The sequence below is a fragment of the Schistocerca gregaria genome, chromosome 7 (assembly GCF_023897955.1).
Source record: "Schistocerca gregaria isolate iqSchGreg1 chromosome 7, iqSchGreg1.2, whole genome shotgun sequence".
Lineage (NCBI taxonomy): Eukaryota > Metazoa > Arthropoda > Insecta > Orthoptera > Acrididae > Schistocerca > Schistocerca gregaria.
This window is the reverse complement of record NC_064926.1, coordinates 316,100,379-316,114,109: the sequence shown is the minus strand read 5'-3', so window position 1 is coordinate 316,114,109 and position 13,731 is coordinate 316,100,379. Positions and strand designations below refer to the sequence as shown.

Below are 13,731 nucleotides of genomic sequence, written 5' to 3'. Positions count from 1 at the left end.
AGTATACTAATAAGGAGCTCAAACACATTAGTATTAGACACAGCCAGAAGAGTAAGAAAATGGTCTTACAACTGATCTACAACAAATAGTTTAACCCATGATCTAATACTCATACTATGTGGTTCCAAACAATTCAAGATGACTTTCAGCTTCCATAAGTAAAGATAAAGTGGCACATACTGGGTGAAGTCCCATGTGTGATGTTCATAGGCATCCAGATAGATATTAGGTGGTATTGGTGGATGGGTAAGGTAACCAAGAAACTCTGACCTGCCTGCTTTGCACTTAAGAATCTGTCATTGTGTTGACCCACACATCGGATTATTGGCGTACTTTGCTTACATTTACTGAATTCTGTTCTATGAAATAGTCTTCTGGGACACTGCAGCTAAGGTCAAGAAAGTCTATTCTACAGAATTGAGCTGTAAAAATATTTTGTTAAGTTGGCAACTGACCATATTAGAGAAACCTCTTCGGGGACCTAGGGATTCTTACACTTACATGCTAATACACATACTCTCTGGTGGTATTTATGGTTAGTAACAAAAGTGAATATGGGATAAGCTGTGCATTTCAGAGCTGAAGTACTAGAAGTAAAAATGATTTCTGTTTACACTCTGCATCTGCATCTAGGTTGCAGAGTGGAGTATGGAATCATTTAACAGTTTACTGACAGACATCAGGCAAGAAACTAAAAAATTCCCAGATATTAAAAAATCAAGTAAAAGAATATCTCATTAACCACTCCACAATTTATTAGAAAATTTGAACTTAGGGTTGTAAATTCTGCATAACTTTGGTGTTTAATATAGACAGACACTGACTTTGCTAGTACATAGACAGCTGACTGTGGTTCATGTAAAGTTATATAAATGCCTTGCATAAAAATTTCGTGGTTCACTTGCTATGTCAAATTTGGACACAATTCACAGCTTTCAGTGATATGCACCACCATCTTTTTTGGGGACTAAAACTGGCAAGGTTCTGTGTTTTATACCACCAGAATGGCATCCATTTGACCGAATTATGTCTTGATGGTGGGTACAGGGGTTGGTGCACTCTACATCCATGGATTTTGCTTGCACACTCTTATCTAGATTTGCTTGCAGTGCCATCCATCAGATCAGGTGGTGGATTGTGGGAAGTATTCCCTTGTGTTTTTTCCCTGTCAAATGCATTCTTGCAGGTGTTGCTAAATGAATAGCCATTATCTCCATTGAAGTTGTTTTCACAAAGTCTGATTTCAACAGCTTCTCTGATGACAGAGTGCCAATAGTTCAGAGCGTGAGCCAGTATTCTCATTTGATCAAACAAGGTCTTGCGGTTACTCAACTGGCTGTGCTGTGTTACCGCCGATTTATCCAAATGTCTGTATTTAAGGTGCTTGATGCAGTAACCAGCAGCTCTCTGTAGAGACTGGCCCACCTAAGTCTTTCCACACTCACAAGGAACATCATAAATTTTCTGGCACTGTCAGGCCAAGAGTATCGTCAACAGGTCACAACATTTCTTTAATTTTTCTGGGTGGCCGGAAGACTGGTCTGATTCCTTGGCTGTTTAAGGTTCTACCTACCGTGCTAGTTGTTGCGCCACAGAATGGAAGCTATACTAGGTGTTGGTCCTCTTGTTGTCATGGTGACAACATGTATGAATGAAGATACATCTTGGTTTTCTCAACAGCATTGATCTGATATTGTTCCTTCTGAATATAGTCTTCAGATGCTTAATCTCAGAACTGAGGTGGACTGTGTCCGAAATAGTTCTGGATGTGTGTACCAAGGTGTTCAGCATAGCTTCCTTCTAAGCTGAATGGCGAAAGCTGTGCCCGTTGAGATACAGAGCCATATGCATCAGTTTTCTGTACACAGAATAGCTAAATCATCCATCTCATTTCCATTTGACCAACACGTCTAAGAAAGGTAAGTCCTAGTGGCTAGCATTGCTGCCTCTGGATCACGGGGTCTCGGGTTTAATTCCCAGCTGGGTTGGGGATTTTCTCTGTTTGGGGACTGGGTGTTGCATTGTCATCATCATCATCATCCATGACTAGCTAGATTGGATTATGTAAAAATTGGACTGTATAAAAATTGGGACTTTGTACAGGCGCTGATGACCGCACAGTTGAGCACCCCATAAACCAAACATCATCATCAAAGTGAACTTCCCATTCTTCTCCACCTCTACTGTAAATCTTATGTAGGGATGTATACCATTCAAATGATTAACAAACTGCTGAAGCACCTCACTGCCATGTGGCCAGATTAAAAATGTATCATCAGCATATCTGAAGAAGCAAGATGACTAGAAGGGAGCACTGTTCAATGCTGGTTCTTCAGAATCTTCCATAGAAACGTTAGTGATGGTTGGTGACAGTGGCGAACCCATCGCTGTTCCATCAGTCAGTTGATGATAATTTCCATCGTGGTCGTCAAAGTGTGGTGAAACAATTTCAAAGTTTTCAGGGAAAAATGAGTGACGAACCATTTTAATGTGCCTTCCAATGGTTCCTCTATAAATAAGGAGACCACTTAAAGGCCAAGAGCACTGAGGCCAAACAGGTTGCATGGTCTGCCTGAATTATGCAAAGATGGCATCCCATTAAGACCATTTATTAGGTGCTATTGTCTTTCCTACATACATGCTGGCAAAGTATGTGACTAAACTACTGGCACCTATAGTCGATTGCTGCAGACATCATATTAAAAACTCACAAATGTTTGTTCATATTTTAAAGCAGATGAGGATTGGCCTGAATGAAGTCTTGGTTAGCCTTGATGTGGTCTCCTGTTTACCAAGATACGAGTAGAATAAACATTAAAACTGTTCGCCACTCATTTCTCCCCAGAAATTTCAAAAGTATTTCACCACACTTCGACAACCACATACTTCTTGTGTGGTGAAAATTATTATGAAATGAGTTATAGAACAGCAATGGGTTTGCCATTTTCAAGAGACATAGCTAACTTTTCCATGGAAGTTTTTGAAGAACGAACATTGAACAGTGCTCTCTTCCATCCATCTTACTTGCTCAGATCTGTTGATGATATATTTCTAATCTGGCCGCGTGGCAGTGAGGTGCTGCAGCAGTTAGTTGATCATTTGAATGGTATACATCCCAACATAAGATTTACAGTGGAGATGGACAAGGATGGGAAGTTACCTTTCTTAGATGCGTTGGTCAAATGGAAATTGGACGGATGATTCAGCCATTCTGTGTACAGAAAACTGACGCATAGGAATCTGTATCTTGATGGGCGCAGCGTTCATCGTCCAGCTGAGATGGGAGCTATACTGAACATCTTAGTACACAGAACCAGAACTATTTCGGACATGGACCACCTCGGTTGTGAGATTAAGTATCTGAAGACGATATTCAGAAGGAACGGGTGTTCTGTCCATGACATTAGATCAACGTTGTGGCTACCATTCCGTGGTGCAACAATAGCAAAATAGGTAGAGTCCTAAACAGTCAAGGAGTCAGACCAGTCTTCCGGGCACTGAGAAAAATTAAAAAAATATTGAGACTCGAAGATAATTTTGACCTGAGAGTACTAGCAATTTATAACATTCCTTGTGATACAAGCATTTGGATAAATCAGCAGTGGCAGAGCACAGCTTGTTAAGTAATAACAAGATCTTGTTTGAGCAAATGAGAATACTGGCTCACACATCGAACTATTGGCATTCTGTGATCAGAGAAGCTGTTGAAATTGGACTTTGTGAAAACAGCTTTGAGACAATGGCTATGCATTTTGCAATGCATGGAAGAATGCATTTGACAGGGAAAAAATATAGAGGAAAACTTCCCACAAGTCACTACCTTATATGACAGGTGGTACTGCAAGCAACACTAGAGAGTGAGTGCAAGCAAAATCTATGGATTTAGAGTGCACCACCACTGTAAGCACCATTGTGACATAATCCAGCCAATTGGATGCCATTCTCGGGGTATAAAAGAGGAACATTGCCAGCTCATGACAGTAAGTATTAGTCCCTGATGAAAATGATGGTGGATATAATCAAAAGCTGGGAATTTTGTCCCAATTTGACACAGCCAGTGAACCGAGAAAATTTTATGCAAAAAATTTTGCAGTGACATTAATGTCTTGTTTGAAGTATTAGATAAAAACAGCAGCTGAGTTGTGTGGGAGAAGGGGCAGTGACTCCGTTCAAAGCAGCTGTTTTTCTCCTAATATATACATACATAAAGTGATGTAGAAGTAATTCCCACAATTTCCAGTATGAGCAAATAAGCTCTAGTTTTAATTTGTTGCTAGTATCGTTTACAGAAGTAGCATGCAGTGTACGCATCTGCCTGTTAATATAATTTGACTCATTTCACATCCCAGAATGATGGCATTTGCAGAACATGATGTGTGAATGAAGGAACACACACACACACACACACAAACAAATGAATACACAGTTCTTGAGCCTACATCAGTACTATGCATCACAGTAGTTAGCTAGCAAATTAACTGTTAGGCATCATCATTGGGGCCATGAAAAATTGTGACTCCTGTGGTAGCCTGCCGCAGTCAAACACTGAATATAATTAAACTTGCTGAAGGATTTGACAGCTAATGTCTGCTTTTGTTTGTTCGAAACGAAGTGTTTTGCAGAAGATTGGAGAGTTACAGAAGAAATACACACTATAAAATAAAGTGATCAGAACATCTTAACACCAAGGACAATTAATATGTAATGTGGAAAACATTATTGCATGATAGGTAATACTTCAAATAATTATATAACAACACAAGTCATAGCAAATTTATTTATGGAGTATTTTTAGGAAAATCCCCTGAACTCCTGCCCTGCTCTGTCTCACATTTTCGTTTCTACATCACTGTTGTGATTGTAATTCATTGCTGTAGGTATATAATCTTCAGAAAATGTAGTACTGAATATGCTGTGAAAGTGAAGACTGGCTGAACATTGGCTTTCTAGAATGTTGCTTATGGCAGTTTTAGTTATCCCAGTATGCACACTTAGATGAATCGTTAGGCTTTTACAGGTGGCACAGCGACTGATCTGTGCTCAACTGTGTGTGCACTGCCTCTATGTGAACATAAGGCGCTAAGTGAGACATTTACGTTTCAAGCAGACATTGTATCTAAACGTGGGTAAATTTAAGGATGTGACAGGGCGACAAAAATGGGCAATATTGTTTGGCCACGCTCATGGCCATAAGGTGTGTGAAGCTGCTGGATTGGTTGCAGTGAACTGTTCAATGTGTCTACATGGCGGTGTAACACATGCAATCATGAAACAAGATGTAGATGTAGATCACAATTGTGATTCGAAAAAGATTGTGACTGAGAGTGGCAAGGGACGCATTTCACAGCTTGTGAATTAAAATCATTTCCAAACTCAACAGGAACTGCATGCAATGAACATTAGGAGTTAAGTCACCTCACAAGAGGCCATTGCTCACACAGGCACATAAAGACCACTACATCAGAGTTCACCAGGCTGGAAAAATATGTAGTTTGTGATTATGTTTAGGGGTGACCTTATATATAAAAGAAGATATGGACATTGACATTGGCATGACTAAAAGAATTTTAATCATGATTTCAAAACTTCACTACAAGAACGCACATATGTGCGGATGGATATGTGTGCATGTGTGTGTGTGTGTGTGTGTGTGTGTGTGTGTGTGTGCGAGTGTACACCTGTCCTTTTTTTCCCCCTAAGGGAAGTCTTTCCGCTCCCGGGATTGGAATGACTCCTTACCCTCTCCCTTAAAACCCACATCCTTTCGTCTTTCCCTCTCCTTCCTGAAGAAGCAACCATCGGTTGTGAAAGCTAGTAATTCTGTGTGTGTGTTTGTGTGTTTTGTTCTTGTGCCTGTCTCCCGGTGTTTTCCCGCTTGGTAAGTCTTGGAATCTTTGTTTTTAATATATTAATCTCGTAGAAACATTGACTCAAGTGGCTTGGGGGCATACCATTTCCTCATTACTGTATACCATTGTATCCCTTCCATATTTGTAACTTCTGTCAAATGATTTAAAGTCCAACACTTCCTGTACAAAAGTTGCTGCACAGTGTCCCTGACAATCAACTGTCTGCCTGTGCTCCAAGGAGGAGAATATTAATACCAGGAATCTAGTATGTAAAGTGTATAGATGACTTCTATAAGCAAGCCTGCCAGATAGTCAGCATTATTGTGATGATAAACATATCAGGTTCTTGTGGCCTTATTTTATGTGTAATATAATACTAAGCAATTTCTTATAGTTTTGAAGCTTTTTAGTTCAGATGTCATTCCGTTTTTTCCCCATTAGTGAGATTGGTATTAATGATACTGTAACGTATCGAAATAAATAACTTTTTTTTTTTTTTCCAGGTGCAATATTTGGTGCAACAGACTCCTTGGTGTCACGGTCCCTGACGAAGGAGTCCTACATGAAGACCAACTGTGTTCCTGACTGGGCTAATTTATACTACAACAGGCCTTCATCAGAGCAGATGTGCCTCTAAAAACAAATGTTCATCTGCTATTTTGGCTGTGTCCTAACTTGTAACTCATGTAGCTACTATACATAATTTAATTTGTATAACAGAGTAATACATTGTCAATTATTGGAAATCACAAATAATACAATCTTATTGCAAAACATATTCTTTCCTAAGGCCCTGAAGCGAAGTCACATAATTAAAAAGTCGCAAATTCATCGACCAAGTTGTAAGTTGTATAATTATTTTGAATTTTTTGAAGCTCAAAGTCCATTGAGCTATTTTGACTTTTCGATTGTTTTTTTACTCATGTTTTTATTTTTCTGTGGTATAGCACCAACAACATTGCTCGTGATCTTAGTACCTGCACTGGTCACAAGATAATCTTTAACTCTTAATGTTAGTTATGGCCATTGTGCCTTCATGTTAGGATAAAAGTGTATTATTGGCAGTAATCAAAAGATGCAGCATGTAAAATTTTGCAGTACATATATATTGCCCTATTGCTTCCATATAATGCAGCATGTAAAATGTTGCAGTACTTATTTATTGCACTATTGCTTCCATATAATGAAAAGGATACTAATTTGCTGCAGCACTTGCCTTACTTAATGCTGCATCCCTACTTTACAGAATATTTAAACTTCGTGTATAATTAAAACACTGTTCCTGACAGTTAACTTGAACTTTTCCTTCATTTGGCAACATACTTACTCACTTACCTATCTGTGTGCAACCTATAACACACAGAGATTCAGTTCTACTAGTACATACATCCTTTCTTCCCATATTCAGAGAAGCTCTCCTTGGCTGCCATGGCATGGTGCTATTAGATAAGGCTCATAAGGGACAAATCATCACTAGAGCGTACTAATGGAATCCATTGACAAGGCTGTGGCAGGCTGTCAAGTGCAAGCATTATGGAGAAAATTGTACAAACAGATGTTTTTGTTTCAAGGTGATGCTCTACATCATTCTGCACAGGATACACACATGCCACTTCTTTGGGCTTTCAGATTTTGCCTTACCTTCTTATTCTCCGGACATGACACCCAGTTAATTATTCGTCTTTCCTCTCATGATTAAACCATTGCATGGCAGGCATTTCCAGGATGACAAGAAGGTGATTTTAGTGAGGGAACATTTCCTCAACAGCCAAAATGCAGGCTTCAACAATCAAAATATCTGCCGTGACATACATTGCCTGAAAAAATGTCACATTGAAGGATAAATACATAGAGGAGTAACACCATGACTGAATTTCAAGGTTGCAGCTAGATTTTTCAAAGTGATGATTAAAACTTTGACTACCCCTTGTATACACAAGATCCCTCAAACAAAAAACTGTGTGTGGTAGTTGGAAGAAAGTATAGGTCACAGCCAGCTACTAAAATGGTAGCGGAAATAATCTGCAAAGCTACATTCCTATATCTGTAGCATCCATCTGTTGTAGAGTTTTTACATATTCCGAGTTGAAATATAATGAGGTATTTTTAACAGAATTACATACCATAAGCCAGCCAACATGGGTTGTGAAAACTTGACTCAGTACCACACCAATGCTTATTAATGAAAGTATGATCATCTGGGATATCAACTGAAATGTATCCAAGTAGTGAGGGAGCAGTTTGTTATCTTCAGTGGATAGTCACCAGATTTAAAAGTCACTTTAGGCCTGTCTCAGGAAGTGTTTTGGAACTTTTGCTGTTTATGTTGTGTGTTAAGGATCTGGCCGAGAATATTAATAGTGATCTCAGGTTTTCACAGATGATACTATTATCTATAATGAAGTACTGTTTGATAAAAGCTGAAAGTTGTTTTAAATGTTCAGAAATGTAAAATTGTGCACTTCACAGAAGGAGAAAAACTACAGAAACAGTAAGTGTCAATATGGGTCAGTTCAGCTTGTGCAAATACTTGGGTGTAGCAGTTTGTCGGGATATGAAATGATCACATAGGATCAGTCATAGGCAGAGTGAAGAAATGCTTACATAACACTCATTTAACCCATCCTAGCATGTAGTACAAGTATGTGGAACCCATACAAAATAACACCAACAGAGGATAATGAAAAACAAAGAAGAGGAGCACAAATGGTCACAGGTTAGTTTGAATTTTGTGATAGCTGCACTGAGATAGTGAAACACCAGCTACTCTGTCGAAGTCTACAAAAAGTTTTCAATGTTTCAAGAACAAGCTTCAAGTAAGGCATTGTTGTGTACATAGTTCCGCTTAGTCAGCGCATGCACAACTTTCTCACTAGAGCTCGCCCCACTAAGCACAACAGCGCAGGCGCAGCGCTCATTCATCTCTGCTGTACGAGATGGCACTGTCTTAGAGACGGACCAAATTCTGCTTCCACCGAACTGCGTTTTAATATGTAACGCAGCCAATGGGATTGCTGCTAACATAGAACCCTTTCTCCTTGCGGATCACATTCATGCAGTGATAACTGAACGCTCGAGGTATTATAATGAGTGTACAGAACTCCAATGAGTCAGTCTGCATTAGTCTATAGTCAAGTTTCAGTCTGTGCCTAATAAGATTACCATATTTCTGTACATAGCCATGAAGAGAAATGTATAGACACTTTGTCAAGTATCAGAGATATGTGAGAATAAGATTAACGTACCAAGACCCTGCTACTCTAAGCGTGCAAGTGTCATTTCTATCATCTGACCTAATGGCAGAAAATAAACACTCCACGATAAGACCACGAGACATATTGCTGACACTTGCCTACTTCGTTAGAGCGTCAAGTCAAATGATCTGACGGTGTGTGTACCGGAGGTCTTCCAGTACGCACACCATAGGCATCTAGGAATGTACTATAACGCTCCTATGTATTTTTCCTTGCAGACTCGAAGACAAGATCAGACTCATTTCAGCACACACACACACACACACACACACACACACACACACACACACACACACACGCTAGCTGTCTTTCTTCCTCCACTACGTACATGAATGGAGTGGGAAACACTCCAGTGGTATAGTGAAAAATATCCTCTGCCATTCACTCATAATGGGTTGCAGAAGCTTATTGAACTGTCCATTTTCTTGTCATAGGACTTACTGGACAATGAAATCTGCAGTTTTATTCACAACATGTCACAGCATATCACAGCTGTTAAAAGGCTCGTGAAGTGCCACACATTATAATTATGTCTGGATTAACTTAATTAAGCTATCATACATAATATTCTTAGTTCTAGCCATTAAAAACACCAATTTCTGTGACAATATATGGGCACTATGGTCCTATTTAAATTACCGAGGTATTTGATTGGACGGACAGCTCCCACCAGCAATTCGCCAACAGGGGTCCGTATCTGTAGTAGGAGACTTTTCTTGGTATGAAAATTTCCTCTATTTCTATGAAATAACACAACTCTGCCACTGATCAAAATTAAAAACAGATTTTTGACATGCTTAGGGACTATTTAGATCTATACTGTAAGTGAATTTCAGATTTTTTTACTTTTTTGTGGGAAATGTAGATTTTGTATCACTACATAGGACTGTGGTGGCTGTCACAGATAGTCCTTGCAACAAGTTGATTTTAAATGTCAAATGCCAGCTAATTTAAAATAGCTACTTCAGGCCATTACATACATAACTCCTAGCTTGATATGCATGAGTGACCAACCACTATGTATAAGTATGCGCGACCATCTATAGGGAGTTTTGTGCAAGCATTCACAGTGTTAAGCTGCTTGATGAATTTTCAGCTACACAAGCCCTGTGCAAACATACCAAAGTACTCATGCTTGACCACATGTGCGGGCTTAAGTAAGCAAACATCAGTTCTGTGGCTGTCTTCACAGCATCAGTATGTCAAGTGATGTGAAGCAAATCAACCACAAATATCTGGAAGAGTTTTGTTAAGTATATTAAAGCTAGCTATGCTTCACATGTGTTAAAACAAAAGCTTGTCACAGTAAGGTAAAGAGGGATGTTGTGTACAGTTAATTTTTAAGAAAACACTAAGCAAAGGGAAAAAATTTGAGGTGGTTTATTCATTTGGAGCTAGAAGAGGTGAGTTACGTAAGACAACACATGGATATTTCAAATGTGTATAAATGCATATTTTGTGCTGCTTAACCAGCTCACATCATGAGAAGCAGTGTTGCTGTAAGTCTTTCGTGCATTGCCACATTGTCTATCATTATTGTATCCTGCTTTTTTAATCGGTGTGTGTTACAAGTGGTGGGAGGTTCAAATACCTTTTTCCACTGATCCTAAAATAATTATACCAGTCACGTGGAAGTGTCATCGACTCTCAGAGTAACTTAATCTTAACATAAAAGTCTTCCTTTTCCACTCTCCCACAGTATGCCCCAGCTCTTCTGTATTAGTTTCCACACCATGAGAGTAATACTTAAAATTCTTAGCGGTATAAGTGGCCTTCTTGTAGTAGAGCAAAAGTTAAAACGTGAGGTTATTTGATTTTCTTTCTAACTTAAGATTGCTTGTACTTCTTTTGGAATAAAATGATATTGTCACAGAAGAAGCTGAGTAGCTCAGTCACGGTAGTGTAGTGGTTATGATATTAGACTGTTGCATGGAGGGTTGTGAGTTCAAAACTCACCTCGAAGAGTTTCGTCTGATTACGCTCCTCAACGCCGACTATAAAATAATAGCAAAATGCATCGCAACCAACCTGAAATCGGCGATGAGGAAAGTCATCAGTCCGTGGAAAACCTGTGTGGTACTAGCGAAAAATATATTTGACGCCACATGCACCTACAGGGACATAATAGCACAGGCAGCCACCACCAGAAGCGCAGGTGCCATAATTTCAGTGGATTTCAACAAAGCCTTCAACAGGATCGATCACAAATATCTCGTAGAGACACTAAACAGACTCGGGTTTGGGAAAAAATTCATCACGATCATCCAGAAGATACTAAGTACTGTGAGATCAACAGTAATAATCAATAGTTGGAAAACAAAACAGATAAAACTGGACAGATCTGTGAGGCAAGGCTGTCCATTGTCAATGCCTCTATTCGCTATAGCACTGGACCCGCTGCTACAGAAACTCACAAATGACATCAGAGGTTTCCCTGTAGGAGACAAAGCAGTAGCATGTATAGCCTATGCTGATGACCTAGGCATCTTTATTGAAGACCAGGAATATATTGGGAGAGTAGAAACCATCATGAACACATTCTGAAAAAGCGTCAGGCACCCAAACCAACCCCAGAAAAACAGTGCTACTTCCAATAGGGAATCAACGACTCAAACCAGACAGCCAGTGGTATAAAATAGCAGAAAGCCATAAAATTCTTGCAATATACACACAGTCTTGTCCACTTAGAATGGCCGCATACAACTGGAGGGATGTACTACACACCATAAGAGGTCTCTCCAGACAGCACGCAAACCGGAAACTAACAATCCACCAGAAAACTGAACTGATAAACATGACAATCCTGTCTAAAGCATGGTACCTGGAACAAATCTTAAGCATCCAGACAGAAATTGCGCGAGCACTAACGAGCGCAGTGTACTACCTGTTGTGGCATCGAAATATATTCAAAGTGACTCAAGTAACGTGCTCACTGCTAGCGAAAGAAGGGGGACTAGGTCTAGTTGATATAAAGACCAAATGCGCAGCCCTTCTACTAAAACGAACGCTCGCCATCCAGGACAAAAACCCTGACAGCATCACAGCCAAGATAATTGGAAGATACAAGCCCACATCAGAAGAAGCACTGGTCGACACGAGGCACATTCCCTTCAGAATGCGACACATCAGGCTGCACTACCCCAACAAAAGTTACGCTCTGGACACCATGGGGAACCCCAGCCACAGAACAGCCAAGAGAATATACTGAGCCCTCAGGGGGAATCCGGCAAAAAACAAAATTGAACACAAACTCCCACAATACAATTGGAAACAAATATGGGGAAACGTCTCGGAAAACGTGTTGCCTAAACATGTGAAGGAGACATGGTACAAAATAGTTAACAGAACGGTACCAACCAACCAAAGACTGGCGGAGATAAATCTCATCGCAAGTGACAAGTGTGACGTATGTGGCATGACCGACACCCTCGAGCACTATTTCACCTGCGGGAATGCCATCGACATCTGGGAAGCGTGCCAGCAGATGGTGGCCCACATCAACAGAATGGCGCCGGGAAGTATCACAGTGGAAGCAATCAATGCCCCAGACTGCAACCCATTTCCATGACCCAAGCGACTGGCGACTCTCTGGATCCTCGTCATGACGGCATACGCCATCATAGTGCGGAGGCAGACCGACCAGCTGGCCTTCTTGATGGACCTCTGGGAGGAGAAAAAGATGGCCCAGCAGCACAGGCACTACCGCGAGAACTTCAAAAACTTCCTGCAGATTACACTGCAGACAGCAATCGCCAGAGTCCTCCCCAGCCTGTGACCCTCAGCACTGCCACCAGCCACCTCACCACACTCACAACAAGAATAACATGTGCAGTAATAGTGAATAAGTCGAACAGGAAAGATAAAGTGCTTTCTCCTCTTGCATCAAATACTGAAGTATAGTAGTATAAAGTGTTGCTTCTTAGTGAAATCAGTGGTACAAAGTGCTTCTCACCAAACATCTGTCATGATCACAGCCAAAACAGTGTCAAAGTATGCCCAGTAGTACTAACAGCTTTTTTAATTAATTTTTTTCATTATTTGTACTATATTGTCTAGGAGACAAGCATTACTTAGTGGAAAGTGCCAACTACTCATAATAATAATAATAATAATAATAATTATTATTATTATTATTATAATTATTATTATTTTAATGATTTCCTTCACTTTGTGCCTATAAAATTCTATTGTTTATTCACACTCTCCTTTCTACTTCTCATATATAATGTGACAAAATTTTCTCTCTTCTTCAATTTAGGTATAATATGTAGTATATGTAAAAAAGTTTCTTCCACTTCTGCTCCATCTATCATGCTGATGTTTCCCTCATACTGTTCCACCTAACAGTGTAAACTAGAGGAAGAGATCAAACCAGAATACACAATGTGCCTGTGGCATCACAAGTGCATCACATACAGAAACATGAACTCAGAATCAATACATCAATGCTAAATATAAACTGTTATGCCTGACCTGCAATTTCTACCACTAAAAAAAGATGACAAATGGCCATGTAAAAACGTTTAACGAACAACAATAAGAGAAAAATGAAAAAGGAAAAAATATAAAAACGAAAACCTATAAAATGGCAGTAATATTAACCAACACTAGGAATATAATAGGTTAAT

At 39.7% G+C, this 13,731-nt stretch overlaps 1 protein-coding gene across 1 annotated transcript in view; it reads left to right on the top strand.

Annotated features, from left to right (window-relative positions):
• Positions 1-6,623, top strand: part of LOC126281867 (actin-related protein 10-like) — a 45,892-nt gene extending 39,269 nt beyond the window's left edge. The window contains exon 8 of the mRNA XM_049981137.1: positions 6,353-6,623. Coding sequence (XP_049837094.1) covers positions 6,353-6,486 — 134 coding nt within the window. The 3' untranslated portion in view covers positions 6,487-6,623. The remainder of the gene's footprint in view (positions 1-6,352) is intronic.
• Positions 6,624-13,731: the final 7,108 nt, after the last annotated feature.